General features: G+C 34.7%; 1 protein-coding gene across 1 annotated transcript; it reads right to left on the bottom strand.

The window, feature by feature from the left end:
- Positions 1-347: 347 nt before the first annotated feature.
- Positions 348-2,079, bottom strand: LOC126625392 (AT-hook motif nuclear-localized protein 23-like). The gene has a single exon (XM_050294498.1). The coding sequence runs from the start codon at positions 1,756-1,758 to the stop codon at positions 886-888; it is 873 nt and encodes a 290-aa protein (XP_050150455.1). The 5' UTR covers positions 1,759-2,079; the 3' UTR covers positions 348-885.
- Between the last annotated feature and the right edge of the window lie 16,543 nt (positions 2,080-18,622).

The raw sequence follows: 18,622 nt of genomic DNA, 5'->3' as shown, positions 1-18,622 counted from the left end.
AGTTAGGGCAATGACCATTGGTAATGTAACTTATGTTGAGCATGTAGACACTAGCACATATAAATCCAATGAGAAGTCACCGTTGAGTTAAGTTAATAAACAAAGAAAAAAGGACCAAGGGTTTTCTCAACGGGCATTCTAGTTTTCGTTTTTACTTACTAATTTGTCATGGAGTTTCTTATTTATATGTCATTAATGTTTCATGAAAACAATGCAAGAAAACACATACCCAAGTCACAGATCCTACAAGATTTACTTCAGACAGTCTTACAATGTAGTTATACATGTGTGTGTGTGTATCTGTTCCAAAGAAAATCATGCTAAAACAAGCATAAATTAAGAAAAGGTAAGTGAAAAATCTGGTGGATCCATTACGAACCCCCTAAATTTCAGGGACTTCTGCTACTTTATGAACGTAGTAAAATAATTGCTAGGTGACTAGCTGTTTAAAGCTGAAACCTCAAACCATTCCATATATTTAAAGAAAAAAGTAAAGAGTAGTGTATTCCACAATCATGATAAACTCAGAAGACTATTTCCATGAATCCAATAGACCGATCGAAAATCCATTGAAACAAAAGACATAAGGAAAAGAGGAGGAAGAAGACGAAGAACAACAACAAAGGGGTTCAGAAAAGAAAAATAAATAAAAATTAAACATGAGAAGTGGTACTAGGTAGAACCAACAAGACCAAATTAAGTTGCAAAACATGGGCGTGATGTTAACGATGATAGCTAGTCCAAGAAATTTGCTAACCTTTTATCTCCAACAAAGCTCATCTCATCCAGTATGCACTTAACCTCCCACAACGCACGCAGAAGCAGCTTCGAATCTAAATTGATTAAGGTTCTAAAAGTAAACATCGATGATGATCCCACAGAAAATCAGAATAGTGGACGACCCCCTGAGTTATTTCCATTTCCAGCCCACCCATCGATTGGCAACTGAACATTCTGCATATTCAATGGCAAATTGAAGAATGGAAGCCCCGAGGACGGGTCAGGAAAAGGGTTGTTTCCAACACTACCACCACCGCCGCCGCCACCACTTCCCCCGGATCCCTGTGGGACCTGTACTTGCAACTGTTCCTCTTCATCCAAAGGCAGCCTCTCATAAGCAACATTAGTAAACGATGAGGCGATCACAATAACGGGCCCTGCCGCGGTCAACTCCCCGACAACGCTGCCCCCGACAACCTGCCCCTGCCCGCCGGCCAAGAATATGGTCAAGCTTGTGGCCCCGGGTGGGGCAGGAGGTGGTAAAAATGACCCTGAAAGGGATAAAATCTCAAACCGTCCATGAAGTGTTACTACGGCCCCTGCTGAGGCCGGCTGCCGCAAGGTCACATTAGTGACGGTGCCACTTCCGCTCAAAATACAGATCCCACGCTGGCGGCGCCTGGCATACGTGGCGACGCAGTCAAAGACGTCGCAGCCGTTGCCTACCTCCAGAATATGTGCTCTGAGAGTGTTTGCACTCTCTCTTGTGATGATGACTGGTGGTTTTGGCTTGTTTTTGGATCCAGGTGGACGGCCTCGAGGACGACGAGCCACGATGTCTCCTGACCCGCCGTTGATGCCTCCGAGGTCGAGGCCACCCTGATGATGGTCATCTCCTGAGAACTGGCCCGTTGACCTTTTGACTATTGCATCGTCTTCAGAATCGGTTTGTTGTTGTTGTTGTTGTTGGAGGTGCAAGTCTTGCCTGTGAAGCTGGTGAACGTAGCGAGGAACTGAGCCTAAATCCAAACCGGCCATGGGCACATCAAAAGAAAAACAGAAAACAAGGAAGAAAATATTAAAAATGTTTTTTATATAAAATTAATATATGAAACTGGGAAGCAAATTAAAAACTGTTTGTGGTTTTTCTGCTTTTGTTTATTTTATGAAAGTGGGAAAATTTTAAAATAAGAACGAAAGAAGAAGGGAGATATAGAGAGGATAGCAAGGGTGTGCTCCGGCACTCGATGTTTTCAAAGAAAATAAACACAACGACAATAGCAACTAGGAAGATCGAGTGCAGAGAAAGGGAAGGGGAAGAAGAGGATGGATGAAAGGTGCTGTGTGGGGTGGGGGGCGACCAAAAGCTTAAATATACTACTTAAATATTGATTTCTTATTGTGAGTAAGAGGGGTATGGTTGGAACTATGACTCTCAACCTTAGAGAGTGGAGTAGACGCTATCTTCAAAAAAATTATAGAAAGGAATTATGATCTTATTCATTTTGAATACGATATATTAATATAAGAGATAAGAGATTTGTACTAAATTACATAATGAGTCAATTATAATATTTTAGTTTCGAATTTACATTTTACGAAAATGCAACCTAGCTTTCACTTACAAGCAAAATGAAAAACTACTAGATCCTATTACTAAGTGTCATCATTGGTCTCACTTTTTTTTATTTGAGTTTAGATTTTATAATTTTTACAATATATGTTAATTCAAGGTTTAGGGTTTGAATAGGATCATAAAACATTTTTTTATTTATTTATCAACAAAGCCTAAAACTATGTGTAGTTTTTTTTTTTTTTTTGGACACAAGGACCTTGTTAACAAAGGTTTTTTTTTTTTTTAACTAACATTATTTGGAGTTGGGAGATTTTAGTTAAGCCAATAATATGGTAGTGGTAGCGACTTGTTAACACAATTAACACACAACAACAATCAAAATAGGATATGAAATAATGAGTAGTTTATGATCATTTACTTATGGTACATATATGAACTAATTGTGTGGGCAATTACCCATAAATTTACAATTTCAATCATATATGCACAAATGTAAATTAAACCCAAAACTCATATGTAAGAGAATTAGTTATATGACTTTAACTCAACTTCTTAGTTTTGTCATATAAAAAAACCTTCTTAATTGTACAAGCTAAGTAAACTTTTATGGTCCTGGCAAAATTGATTTAGTCAGATATTTCTCCATTATATACGAAGCTTATTTTCACAATAGTAGGATTATAGGGTTTAGACTTAGTGTATAACGTCAAACTGTGTTTGGGTGAGAAATTTTTAAGTCCCAAGAAATTGAGGTCAAGTTTTGAAGGAATGAACTACAATATGTTATATGTGAGGGATTTGACAATACTACAAAAAACTCTCTGCGTGACGAAATAAGTTTGTTGCACAAAGTACAATTTCATCACACAAAACCTTGTACAACGAAAGTTTGGTCACGCATGGTTCGTCTTGCCAAGCTCGTGACGATAGAGTTTGTGCGACGAAAATTAATCTTTATCACACAAAGCTACTTTGCACGACGAAGTAGTTTGTCGCACACAAAGCTTTGTGTGCGACGAAATATTTAAAATTTTAAAATTTTGTTTTTAAAATTTTTAAATAAAATTAATTAATTTAATATTTTCCTCGACGAAATATTTTGTCACGCAAGGTTTTTGACTTTTTGTTTTATTATTTCTCTTATATTAATTTAATTATATTAATTGTTTACACACCGAAATATTTGGTAGCGCAAGATTTTTTGAATTTTTACTTTTTAAATTTAATTGTAAGATTTTATTTTTTAATTACTTTAATTTAAATTGACATATTCAAAATAAAATTAAATATGAAAAATAGTGATCAAATTATCCAATATATATAATATATTCAAAATGTACACATAAATTAACAAAGTACAATAATAAAATCCTAATACAAGTCTATTGTGGTGGTAGTGGTGGGGATATGTTTCGATAGCGTCCTAATCCTCAACTTTAGTAGTCAAAGTCTCGACGATTCCCTACAAAAAAAAATATATGGTCAAATAACAAAAAATTGGCATAATCTCCCCTAAAATTGGTATACCCCAAATCTAACCCAAACTCCACTCCTCATCCTATGCTCAACCCCAAACCCCGCACCAAACTCAAAACTAACTCCAAATACACATATTAATGAAAAAAATTAAATTTTTTAGAGAATATACCTTTTGGCAAGATTGAGAGTGAGTGAGAATGAGAGGGAGGAGTGAGTGTGAGAGAATTAGAGGAGATAGTGAGAGAGAGATGAGAGAGTGAGTGAGAGTGAAAGATAGTGAAGAGAGAGGAGAGAGATTAAGTGAGAGGAGTGAGTGTGAGAGAGAGGGTCAGATTTGGGGAGAGGGAAAGAGAGAGGAGAGGTAAGAGTAGAGAAAGACATTGAGAATGATGGAGTAGTTATTTTGGTTTTAAAAGCCGTATTACTTTGCGCAACGAAGGATACGAGTTTGCACAATGAAATATTGGTCATGCAAAGTCTTTAAATTTTTTTTTTTTTAAATTCTCGTGTCCCATTTTTGGTGCCCGCCCAAGTTTTTAGAGCTTTGTGCGACGAAGTGTTGGTCACACAAAGTTTTGCGCGACGAAAAATTGGTCGTGCAAAGTCTTTAAAAAACATTTTTTTTTTTTAAATTCCCGTGTCCCATTTTTGGTGCCCGCCCAAATTTTTAGAGTTTTGCGTGATGAAAAATTGGTCACTCAAAGTCTTAAAAAAAGGTAAATTACATTTTCATACCTCAGGTTCGGGGTCTATTTCAATTCCTTACAACATCTTTAAAACATTTCACTTTCATACCTTAAGTACTATTTTATTTCAAAATAATACATCCGTTACATTTTCCATCCATTGATCTGTTAAATGCTGACGTGGCTGCCACATATATGGCACGTGGCTGCCAAATGTCTGCAACGTGGCAAATAAAATAATTTTTAAATTTTTTTAAAAAACCTGAATTTTCTCAACAAAAAAAACAAATTTGAAACCCACATCTGCAAGAATAAGAAGAGGAGGGAGGAAGAAAGAAAAAGAAAAAAAATAGAAACCCACTACAAGAAGAAGAAGAAGAGGAAGAAGAGGAAGAGGAAGAAGAGATTGGGGTGGGGGGAAGGTCGCTGGGCGCTGGGGAGATGACGGGAGGAGGGTCGTCGGAGGAAGAAAATCAAAAAAAAAAAAATAGAAACCCAGATCTGCAAGAAGAAGAAAAAGAAGAAGAAGAATAGGGAGGAAGGAAGCTAGGGGGAGGGTTGCTGGGCGCGCGCGGGGGGGGGGGGGGGGACGGGAGGAGGGTCGTCGGAGGAAGAAAATCAAAAAAAAAAAAAAAAAAAACCCAGATCTGCAAAAAGAAGAAGAATGAGGAAGGGAGCTGGGTCGGGGTAGGGGGAGGGTCGCTGGGTGCGGGGGGGGGGGGGACAGGAGGGGGCTTTTCGTCTTCTTCTTCTTCTTCTTCTGGTCGTTGGGGGAGGGACAAATTTTTCTTTTCCTCCTTCTGATCGCTGGTTGCAGATGTGGGTTTCAATTTTTTTTTTTTTGGTTGAGAAAATTCAGGTTTTAAAAAAAAAATTACAAAATTATTTTTTTGCCACGTGGCAGATATTTGGTAGTCACGTGGCACAAATGTGGCAGCCACGTCAGCATTTAACGGATTAATAGATGAAAAATCTAACAGATGTATTATATTGAAATAAAATAGTACTTGAGGTATGAAAGTGAAATGTTTTAAAGTTGTTGTATGAGGTTGTAATAAACCTCAAAACCTAAGGGGCTACTGTGTAATTTACCCTAAAAAAAGTTATTTTAAATTCCCACATCCCATTTTTGGCTCCTGTCCAAATTTAAGGATTATGCATGACGAAATATTGGTTTGTCGTGCAAAATTTATAAAAATAATTTTTATAAATAATAAAAAAGAAAATAATTTTATTTTACAATTTAATCATCTCGCAAAGAAAATAATAAAAAATAAAAAAATAATTTAGTTTAACAATATAAAAATAAATAAATAAATAAATAAATAACGGTTAGGCGATGAAATATTGATATTCATTGCGCAAATTTTTTAAAAAATAATAAAAACTCATGAAAACAACTATATTTTAAATTTTATAATATAAAATAAAATAAAAAACAAAAATAAATTGGTTTGTGCGACGCATGTATACAGCTACACTTATATGAATAAACGAAAAATCATGATTTAACGGTTATTTCAACTCCGATTTTGATGATTTTTTACAGCTACACTCCTTGACTCTATATGAATACAACGAATGAATACGATCTTCAATTTAAAATATTTAAACTAATGGATACCACAAAATCTTATGTTATACTTAATGAAAGTATAAATAAACTCTAAGTGTTAGTGAATCTATTGTTTTGATGGGATACGCATTCTATGAAACTAGTTTCAACGATCCAACCGTCAAACTTGTTTGTACATACTTTGAGATCGCTTAGACCAAAAATCGCAAAAAACAAACATTCAGAGATCAAGTAACAGGAAAAGTTTTCGACGGTTATCAATGAAAAATCACGATTTAACGGTCATTTTAACTCTGATTTTGATGATTTTTTACAGCTACAATCCTTGACTCTATATGAATATAATGAATGAATTCGATCTTTAATTTAAAATATTTACATTAGTGGATACCACAAAATTTTATGTTGTACTTAATGAAAGTATAAATAAACTCTTAAGTATTAGTGAATCTATTGTTTTGATAGGATATGCATTCTACAAAACTAGTTTCAACAATCCAACCGTCAAACTTGTTTGTATATACTTCAAGATCATATACCCCAAAAATAACGATTTAATAGTTATTTCAACTCCAATTTTGATGATTTTTTTACAGCTACACTCCTTGACCCTATATGAATATAATAAACCAATTCGATTGTCAATTTAAAATATATTTTTCTAAAAAAATCCTATCCGAACTACAATAATATATTTTTCTAACAAAAACCCAATCCGAAACACAATAATAAATTTAAAGCTACTTAATAAATATATATACCGTTCAATTTCTTAAGTGTTATACGTACAAAATAAAAAACAAAAATAAAAAACAAAAATAAATTGGTTTAAGCGACGAAATATTTGAATTACGTCGCGTAAAGATTTAAAAAAATAATTTTTTTTAATTTATTTTTGTAAAGACTTTGCGGGACGAAGTTTAAAGTTTCGTCGCACAAAGTCACTTTGCGCGATGATGTGTTTTTCGTTGCGCAAAATTTCGTCTTGCAAAGTGACTTGTTTCGTTGTGCAAAGTGACTTTGGGCGACGATGTGTATTTCGTCGCACAAGAGTTTTTTTTTACTAGTGTGAAATGCTCTTCATGATCATTAGGAAAACATGTAGAAGAGGATTTAATTTGTAAATGACTCCTCTTAAGACCATCTTCAACCCTTGGGGATAAAACCTAAAAATTTAACTAGAAAATTTTAAGCGATAAGCCATAAACTGTTTGTTTTCCTCCAACCCTAGTGGTTTAAAATTTTAGCCCATGATGATTAAATAATGATTTTAGCCTAACTTTTTGTTTTCAGTAACTTTTTTTAAAAATAAAATTTATGTAGATTATCTTAATTTATTTTTACGAACATTTTAGTCTAAAAATATTTAATTTCCAATAAGTAATTAAAAATCATACAAATACATAGGTATTTATAAAGTTTTAAGTTAAATTTGATTTAACTAATTTTCTTAAATTATTTTAGATGTTAGATTTAATTTTGGGGTGTCAAATCTTTCTTTTACTATTGATATGATCTCATTTGATCATAGCCGTTGGATTATAAGTAAAAAACAAAAAAAATGTTTGAAATATGACAGTTTGGCGGGTCCAGAATAATTTAAGCCAGACTTAAATCCTGGTGGAAATCTAGCTCAGAGATATATTTTATCCCCATTACTTATTTTAACCCATGGTTGGAGATGGGTTGGGGGGTTTTAAGGCTTATATTTTAAGCTTTACCCCATGAGTTGGAGATGAAGTAGCGATTTCCAATTCCCTCTCACGTGCCTTTGTAGGACTCTTTAATTCCATTTGTATCCATCCTATTTAATATCTTGTGCTACATTTCTTAATACACAGCCTCAAGAATTTATATAGTAATTAAAAAGAATAAATGAAACATTAAACAATTTTGAAGCGAGTACAACACGATGTTAACAAATTCCTTGATTCGAACTACGTTTTGAATTACATGGACTTTTTTATAGGTGAAACAATAGTGAACTGATAGTTTTATGAAACTAAAATCAATAACTTGCAAGTTTTACTTTATTTTATTTGAGTGATCGAAATCACGAACAGGCTTCGAACTTGAGTGAACAGAGAGAACATATTATTTTTGCGAACTTGACTAAATTGAAATATGCTAGTAAACATTTTGGTTAGCAATAATTACGCATAAGTTTTTCTTGTTTTACAAAAACACCTCATAAGTTGTTATAAGGTGATCATGAAATTCTTAGATAAATAAAGTGATATTAATCAACTATATGAGCATTATAGTATAGTTGTGCATAAATATTTGAAAGAGATGTGGCACCAAGAAAAATATTTAAATTGGATGGGGTGAGTTGGTGACAAATTAAGGATATAAAAGGAGCGTGGGGGAAGTACGTATTTTAAATGTTGGTTAAATTGCCGTTTTACTTCCAAACAATCATTTTAGTGGAGGTTGATTTCCTAAATTCTATTTTTTTTGGTAAATTAAGTTCCTAAAATACTAAAAATTAGCCGATTCGCCCCTTATTGTTATACTCCATCCACATTTCTGTCAAATTGAAGGGCAAAATTGTTTTTTCGTTGCCCATTCTTACATGCCACCCATCTCCACCAATAAAAATAGGACACGTGGACTAGAATAATTATAAAACTTGTGAAACAAAGAGAATTCTAAGTATTTTGACAAAAAATTAAATATCTATATCTTTTTAAAACTGGATTCAAATTACCACAATAATGAAACCTGTAACATTTTTAATTATAAAAACTGGCATACTAACAATAAATTGGATGTAATCTAACAGTAGGGGGTAAATCGACTATTCTAAAATAGTTTAAGTACTTAATTTTTCATACTTTTTCAAAAATAATAATTTAGAAAGTCAATTTCAAATAGGATGATAGTTGCCACTTAGTATTACGGTCTAGTGGTATTTCTCTTCACCTGTAAGTGAGAGGTCTTCGGTTCGATTCTCAGTAAAGGCAAATTTGAACCACATTATTGCTTGCCCATTGTGAGAGGCTAAGCCCACCTTCTCTGTTTTAGTAAATAATATCGTTTGTTAAAAAAAAAATTGATGATAGTTTGGAGGATTAAATCGCAGGTTACTCCTTAAAAGTTTGACTGATCTAATGATATACATAAACATTTGAGGAAAACAAACAACCTTAAATTTGGGGGTGGGGGGGAAGTGTGGGGTGGGATTATATGATGGATCGTCTCATCGCAGCTGAAGATGTTGGCCATGGTTAGGGTTTCTCTGGTTGTAACAAGTAACCATGGTTAACTTAGAAAGTTGACCGGGTTGAGTTAACTTGAAACGTGAGGGGGAAGACAAATTGAGTTGTATTAAAAAACAACAAACGAGGGATGAATGGGCAAGTGGGAGTGGTGCTGCGGCGGATTGGTCCCACTTTTGTCCTCTTCCTCCAAGCTGGACGGCCCCATCTCCTTCTCTCTCAACCCAGCCATCCTTGCTTGACTGAATCGACCTTAAGCCTTGATTAAACAATATAATTATAACAACGACCAATTATATCATTGAACGCATCGAATTAAATACTTCAAGCATGAAACTTTGCATTAATGTACTTGTAATGTGGGAAAGTGAAGATCAAACGCGTGCATCGAGCTTTGTAGCGTGAAATGTGAAATATTCATCATCACCTCTGGTAAAAATCAAATTAAGCTCACAAGGAAGAGGAAGGAAATTGTTGAGAGAGCCGCCCAGCTTGACGTCGTTGTTACGAACAAGTTGCCCAGGTTGCACAGCCAGGAAGATGAATGAGCCTCGTATCTACATTTTGTAGTGAGATTTATTTTTTTGAAATTATATATAGAGTTGTAACCCATACTTTGAACACACCGAGCATCGGATTTTTTTTTCTGGTACAATGTTAGCTGAGTGTTCATTTGAAATTCAAAAATAAAAAAAGAAAGATCAAATTAAATTTGAGTTCGCCCTAAATACTCAGGTTAGTAAAATGGGACCCAGCCACAACATGCGGTAGCAAAATCACCTCCAAAGACAAAAAATTGATATAAGAAAATGATAGTGGTATTCACATATCTATTTTTACATCTCTTACATTTGTGTTAATTTTTTGACATTGTTCTTCTTCAATTTATCTGATTCGACGACTGAAGAGTTAAAAGATCATATGAGAAGTAAAAATAAGTGTAACATTACACTCAAAAAAGGATATAAAATGTAAAATAAAAGTTCTTTTTAACAAAGTAAAAATAATCACTAAAAAAATTCAAACTATATTAAAGATCTGTACAAGACACAAATCTCAATCAGGAGTTGAACTTGGAAGATTACAATATATCTGCTACATTTTGACGTTCTCTAATCAAGTAAGTCAATACTAATAAACCCACAACTCTAAAATCATAAATCATTTAGTTCTTGATGCAGGCCACGAACCAAAGCTATTATTATATAAAATTAATGACAACTATAACATCAAATGGATTTAAGCGATATAATAACTTACATGCATTTTTGGAGCTATAATGCATGAATGCTATTTTAAATTTGCGCCTTATTATTAGCTCTAGTTTAGTAATATTGTCTTGGAATCTTTTAGTTTTTTAGGAGTTTTATTGTAAGCATTTATTTGATTTGTCTTTTTATGTTTCTCATTTTATAGGTGTGAGCCTATACATACAAAGTTCAAACATTATGCAGCCATTTGTGTATGTGGCCTCTCTGTGGCTTGCTTAAAATCTTGACACGTGATCATTTACTTAACCCCACTTAACAACATTAACTCTTCAATCTGATTCTGTTATCCCCTAGATAAAAAAAATAAAAAATAAAAAACAAAATCATAATACTAAGCACGTCTCTTCTTTTCTTTTCCTCTCCCTGCTATAAATTATCTTCGTCTTCTTTCCACTTTAAGAAAAATTCGACAAAAAAAGCTTCTTATGGTTGTGAATTATGGGGTTTTTCGCTCGTGGTATCCCTTAAATATATATATATATAAACAAAATCATAATATTAAGCACGTCTCTTCGTTTCTTTTCCTCTCCATACTATAAATTATCTTCGTCTTCTTTCCTCATTATGCAGAATTCGACAAAGAAAGCTTCTTATGGTTGTGAATTATGGGGTTTTTCGCTTGTAAATTATGAACAATCAAATGTGTCTTCAACACACACACACACACACACACACTCTCTCTCTCTCTCTCTCTCTCTCTCTCTCTCTCTCTCTCTCACACACACACACACACACACTATGTTTGTCTATGTACCTAAGGGTTTTTGGTTTCCGTATCCTTATAAGATGTGAAATCTAATATTATTTAATTTGGGCATAGATCCTTCCTTGTATTGGAACCAAATTCGAGCACATCTATGGGTGGAGGCGAAATCTGGTCAAAAAATCCCATGATCTTTGGCAAGAGGAGAATGAGGTTGATTGGGTTTATGGTTCAATCCGAATAGAACTGCCTACATATCTCCCAAAGGGAGAATTAACACATATACACACTATATTTGTCTATGTAGCTAAGTTTTTTTGTTTTCGTATCCTTATAATATGTGAAATATAATATTGTTTAATTTGGTCATAGATCTTTTCTTGTGTTGGAACCAAATTCGCGCACATTTGCGGACGAAGGCGAAATCTAGTCGAAATTTCCCATGGTCTTTGGTGAGGGGAGAATGAGGTTGATTGGGTGTGTGGTTGAATCAAAAGAGGACTACCTACATATCTCTGGGAGGGAGAATTAAACCACGAGTGTAGTTGTAAGAAAGAATGGTGTGATGTGCAAGACGTCGTGAATCATCCTTGACAAAGTTCTAGGGCAGGTGGTTAAGGAGATAAGTTCTCTATGGACGTGTCTACGTGTAGATGGTGCATCATGTATGCAAGATGAGCCTCTATTAGGCGTAGAGAGAATACGTATGTATTAGAGAAAATGAAGAGTCCAGAGAAGGTCCTGGATCATAAAAGACTTTCTCCATCATAAAAGACTTCCTTCATCATAAAAGACTTAGCTAAATAAATATCCAGGTTAGGGTATTTATAAAGATCTTGAGAGTTCTTGTAGGGGGAATAACCCCAATTATATCGGAGACAATCTAGGAGAAAATATATGATAAGATATCCATTTCTCTTACGATTATGATTACATTTCCTAATCCCTAAGATATCTTAATTTGACTTGAATTAGGGTTTCCTTATTTGGGAGACAAGTAATATATTCAATGGGGTTAAGCCTAGCCTATCAGACTAAGGTCGTCAGACTATGCCCTATGGGTTATGGGCATTCCGGTCATTCTTGCCACTCGAGGTGCCACGTTCATGGTTCCAGAAAATCATGGTCCCACACCTTGGATTCATTTTCTTTTAATGTACAAAAGTGAAAGCAAGCATCTATCAAAATTAGGAGGAGACAATTGATATGTGATATACATGACCCTATATCTACAACAAACCCATAAAAATAGTAACTAATTAATTAATACTAATGAAGCTTGTTGATGCATAAAATCGGGTAGACTTTGGAACAACGTAAAATATCAAGTTTGTGACCTCCGCATGGTTGCTCTGGTCCCTAAGTATAGGTAAATATGTAAAGGGATAGATAAGGAAAGTAAACACAAGAGGTATACGTGGTTCACCCTAGGTTGGGTTACATCCACAAGGATAGATAAGTCCTCATTAATAATATAGAGTTTACAGGATACAATGGTTTAAGCATAATCATCATTAGTGGGTTCTAATAATGGTTTAAGTACAACAATGATATTAGGGATTAATTGTAAGAGAATATTCTCCTTTTATAATGTAGGAGAATCGCACACTTTCATCCACGGTCGATGTGAGACTTTAAGAGCTTTATTCTAATGTTGACACATGTCGCATTATAATTGGTCTCATGGTTGGAGAGAAACTCTTTTGTGCTTCGGTAGAGGTACCTCAACATGAATCCTTCAGTAGGTCCCTAAAGGTATGAAGTTGATTGGTGCTCAGTAGTTTCAGGATTGGTGAAGTATAGTATAAACAAAGTTGATGCATTTCATAAACATAATTGTATTGTTTCACTGACAAATGGTATATGAATTGGCTAAAACAAATGAAGTAGATAAGCCACACACTAATAAATTGTCCTTTGGCAAAAAACTATTGAGTAATGTTAGAGATCACATTTATTTGGGGAAAATACGAGGGAGATTACTTTTTTGTACTACATTGTCATGTCATTTAATGTAGTATGTGATATGTACATGCCACATCAATTAATAAGTTTATCTGATTGAGGAATATTTTTGCTCAACATCATCAAGTGACGGTGATGATCACCACCCTATCTATCACTATTGAATGAGTTTTAAATTTTGAGATCTTTGTAGTGTGGACATACACAAATCTCAAAACTAAACTCATCCAATGGCAATAAGTAGGGTGGTGAGCATTACCACCACTTGAGAGTGGTGAGCAAAAATGCACCATATATGATTGGATGTTAATTTTATAAATCACCTGCCCCATCAGGTGGTACACTAATGTGGTATAATTATGTGGTCTTCCTAGCATTAATCTTTATTTATAATATAGGTAAGACAAAAAAATACTAGTAAATATAATCATACCACATTTTAGTATTGTATGATGTGTATACACTACCAAAATAAATGACGTTATCTCATTGAATATTAATTGAATGAGTAATGCTAAGATGATCACATATTTATACCACATTGGTGTACCATTTCATATGACAATTGATGCATACAACTAACATCCAATGAGATAAATTCATCAATGGACATGACATGCATGTACAATCACTTAGCACATCAAATGGTGCAAAAATGTGGCCTCCTAACATTTTCCAAGTTGAATACATCACATTACAACATTTAGTCTTAAAATGTGGAAAAATAAATGTAGTCTTCCAAGTATATAAGTGTTTAGACCCTAAACACATGATCGTGTATATAAGTGTTTACAAATAAAGTTATTTGAGGGGCACATTTGTAGCTTTGCATTTTATTCCAATGATCCGAGCCACCTAATGTTAGGTCTTTTTTCAAGTTCATCGATGCAAAAAAATCATTCAAAAAATATTTTATCACTTAATTAAATAATTGTCATTTGAGCCTTTTCCTGAGGTACCATGTTTGTATATTTTCTCCTCTACAATGAAATGTATCATTAGTATGTTTGAATCTTTCGAATTCTTTAAAGATGCTAACTTGAAAGAAGAATTAGACAACTCGAATTATTACATTTTAAAATTTCCTTGGAGCCCTTGTGGTGGAGGACCCTAATTATGTTGTCCTATTAGAGATGCTCTTAGTAATTGGCTAACTTGCATGGACGAGAGAAGTGTAGCTGGACTGTGAGGCTATTCGGTAAATATGTGTACCTAATAATTTGTTCAACCATGTACTTGAGTTTGTGGTTAGAAACATGCTCTTAGCAACTAAGGTTCGTACTGGCATTAGAAAGGCATATGTTTAATTGACCGTAACCGTAGCATAAAACTGAATTAGGATAATTGGTATATCGCCTAAACTTACAATAATGCAGTCCATATATAGGGATTTGTGTGTGTGTGTGTGTGTGTGTGTGTATTATACTAAGAGCGAAATGAGTTGGTTGGTTTGACTTGGGACATAGTCAATACATACAAGTAAGATGATAACCATGGTTAGCAGTACCACTAGAGTATCGCACTTTGCTTAAACTTTCATTCCACACATCAACATCCTATCTGTGGTCATATTCTCCCCCTCTCTCTTAGAAACATGCTCTTAGCAACTAAGGTTCATACTGGCATTAAAAAGGCATATGTTTAATTGATCGTAACCGTAGCATAAAATTGAATTAGGATAATTGGTATATCGTCTAAACTTACAATAATGCAGTCCATATGTAGGGATTTGTGTGTGTGTGTGTGAGTGTTATACAAAGAGCGAAATGAGTTGGTTGGTTTGACTTGGGACTTAGTCAATATGAGTTGGTTGGTTTGACTTGGGACTTAGTCAATACATACAAGTAAGATGATAACCATGGCTAGCAGTACCACTAGAGTTTCGCACTTTGCTTAAACTTTCATTCCACACATCAACATCCTATATGTGGTCATATTCTCCCCCACTCTCTTTCTTCATGGGGCTCTTTACCCAATCCGATCGCATGGAGCATGGTGCAACTAAGAGTTGGCACACAGAGACGGAGCCAGAGAGGAGGAGAAGAAGAGGGGGGGAGAGATTTTTCAATGTGACCGTCATACCACGTGTCATTATATAAATAACGGATTATGTGCGTTAAATGGTTAATAACTTAAAAATTAAAAAATTTCATCACTTGCATAAAAACACGTAATGTACGATCCGTGTTCCTGTCACAACTAAAAATTTCTCGCGAGAAAGGGGTGATCACGTGCATTGTCCAAGTCAAAAACGCAGGGCAAGTTAAGGAGCACCGAATAGCTGTCGGCCACGAGGCCATAGTTCACTCTCTCTCTCTCTCTCTCTCTTAATTGGCCTTTCCATTGGGAATTGGTCTCTTCCAATCTCCAGCTCCTTGGTCAGATTTTCATCCCTTAAATCCCGGGGGACCTCTTTAAGAAAGAAAGCCCTTCTGCATGTACCATAGCAGTACTCGGTACTCCTGCCACATTTTACCTAACCCCGATACTCCTTTCTTTCCTCACTTTCTTTTAACTTTCCTTTTTAACTTCATTCTCTTTCAGCAAGTTGTAGATTGTCCTAATAATTAGAGTCTTCTTCTTTATCTTACCGCGTTTTAAGTTCAAACTTTTTTTCCTTTCTTAGTGTAAAATATCGCTTGCTAAAAAAAACTCCAATCTCTTTCCATTTGGACTATATATCAAGAGCTACAAATAAACCTATACGCTACACCAAGAAGAAATACCGAGACATGCATCTTCCTATTCAGATAAGCAGTAAAGCAATACTCCATCAAAGAATGAATAAAGTACATATATTCATTGAGTCTCTTAACTTAATAGATTAAGTTTAAGATGATATATAGCAAAAAACCCGACTGAAGTGTTTAGGGAATATCTCAACTCAATCCCAGAATGGAAGCAAAAGATGTCCATTTTGCTTTTTGCTATAATTTTTTAACCAATTGGGTTTTTTATTTTCTTTTTCTTATTGGTGGGTTTTGTCTCAAACCCTAATGTAATGTACCTGCTACCTGTGCTGCGCGTTAGTTTACGATTGTCGATCTGCTTGCTGATGTGAATGAATGCAAAGCTAAGTTTAATATCCCTGTCAATCAACAGGTGGAAGTGGAAACAGATTGGTTTCAGAAAGAAATGAAGGGTTCATGCCAACAACCGTGTCCTCAGTTATCCTAGGAAAAGCCCCCGAATTTTAGGTCACGCAGAGAGAGAGAGAGAGGTGTTGAGTAGGTTCTGAATCGTATATTAAAAGGTGGTCTGTCTGACTCTGAAATACTCAGGTCAGGCTCTCCTCGCACTCTGTCAATACAAAAGATTTGAGGCTAGAACTTTTACTACTTGTAAGTGTACGGTCTACAACCACTACTATATACGACGAGTGCTGACTACTGACGGAGAGCGTGGCGTGGATAAAGAAGAGCACATGGCTTGAACTTTGATGTCATAAAAAGACAAACCCACGAGGGGAGGGGGTAGTGACCTTCAACACAAACAAAGAGGCAAAAGAGGTAGCGATTATTATTATTATTATTATTAAAAACAAGATTATCTATATTAAAGATAGATGATGAGTTTAGCCCCACAATGATTTTTACTAATAATGTGATTCAAACTTGCATTTGGCGAAATCCAACCTAAGATCTTTAACTACAAATGAAAAAAAATATCATTAGGTCGTAATACTAAATGACCGATAGCAATTAATTTTAAGAGCAGAAGAAAGCCAGAGTATCCAACCCCCCTTGACTTTGTGATAAGAATAAGGACCCAACTAGCCAACCCTATCTCATCAAACGTCCCCCTTTCAATCACAATATATAATTAAAAAATACTCGGTTAAATCGTAATTACATACTGTTCAATTTTGATTTATTAGTGGATGAGAAAGTACAACAAAAATTAAATAATGAGTAACCACAATTTCTTTACATCCTATAGTCTAAAAGAACACGACTGGATACATATAAACATATGCAGTCATTGGCAGATTCACCAACTCTAATCTATCCATTTCTCATATCCCTCGGGTCATTTTCACACGTCAACACCACCACCATACCATCCTAAGAGCTCTCTCTCTCTCTCTCTCTCAAATGAGACGACTCTTGCTTGGTAAAGACATTCTTAGGATTTGGAAAGCAAGTACTGCTTTGTGCATGGGCTAGAGCCCGGTTGGATAGGCGCGAGCCATTCTTCACATGTGACTTATGATCCTTTGGGCTCCTTGTGAATTGAACTTTGTGTATTGTAATCCACCGATTGATCTACCCTACACAACTTGTAATGCATGGTTGTTTTCAAATGAATCTACCTAGCTAAAACACTACAAACATGGTATCCAAATATCCATCCCCAGTACTCCAAAATATATATATATATATATCCATCACCAAAATTTCAAATAAACTTCTGAAAAAACGGCTTGATTCCCTTAAAAGGGAAACGTAAGCAACTTAGAATTCGTTCCAAGCATAACTACAAAATCAATCACTACAATTCCCCGAATTTAAGTTTCTTTGTAATTTTAGTTAAAAAGTGTTTCTCTTGTGATATCATTAAAAAAGATTATGATTAAGAAACTTTTTAATCTTGAGTAGTTCCGAACATAACTATTAAAGCATATATTATTTATTGAATATGGGTAATATCGTGTCGGGAGATATTATACCATTTTCTCTCAACTTACGCTACTATATTAATGTACTCGTGACATGTAAATCTCATTCTATTTATTGACATTATAGATGTAACATGCCTATCTTAAGAGAAAATCTTGTTTACTTTATGTTGTATGCCCTATCTCACTACATGTCTTTCATTAAATGATTGAGATAAAAGAGAAATGAGTATGCACTTGTGACTTGAGTTTTTATCATTCTTGTGACAGAGTGATAAAGAGATGCGTATACAAGAACTTCTCTGCTACATTGGATCATCAACCTCGGAAAATCCAACTGGGATATATCATATACGAAGTTAATTTTCACACATCATTTTTAACTTCTCACACACTATTCTTTACTTCTAACAATCGGATTCAATAAATCAAACAAAATTAACAGACAAAATTAAATAGGAGTGTGAGAAGCTAAAAATGGTGTATGTTTGTATCATATATCTCTACATCAATTCCCAACACAGATATACACTTTCATAATTAATTAAACACATCAACTTTCAAATCAAGAGGAATTAGGGGGTTTCTATAAATCCATTCCATAAATTTCGTACACGGTTTAATTGACGAAATTCCACCTACAAAATTCAAAATACTGTTAACCTAATTGACGAACACCCAAAAAAGGGGGGAGGGAATCCACCAAAGGGCCTCCGATGCCTAAGAAAGATAGTTTGAGAGAAACTATGAGCTTGAGAGAGTTATGAGAAGTAAGTGGCACCGTTTTCCTTGTTTATTGACTTGGCT

Source organism: Malus sylvestris, chromosome 6 (genome assembly GCF_916048215.2).
Source record: "Malus sylvestris chromosome 6, drMalSylv7.2, whole genome shotgun sequence".
NCBI classification, from domain to species: Eukaryota; Viridiplantae; Streptophyta; class Magnoliopsida; order Rosales; family Rosaceae; genus Malus; species Malus sylvestris.
This window is presented reverse-complemented; position numbering and strand designations above follow the sequence as displayed.

Coding starts and splice junctions, on each gene's coding strand:
- LOC126625392 (XM_050294498.1), bottom strand. CDS start 1,758: ATGGCCGGTTTGGATTTAGGCTCAGTTCCTCGCTACGTTCACCAGCTT.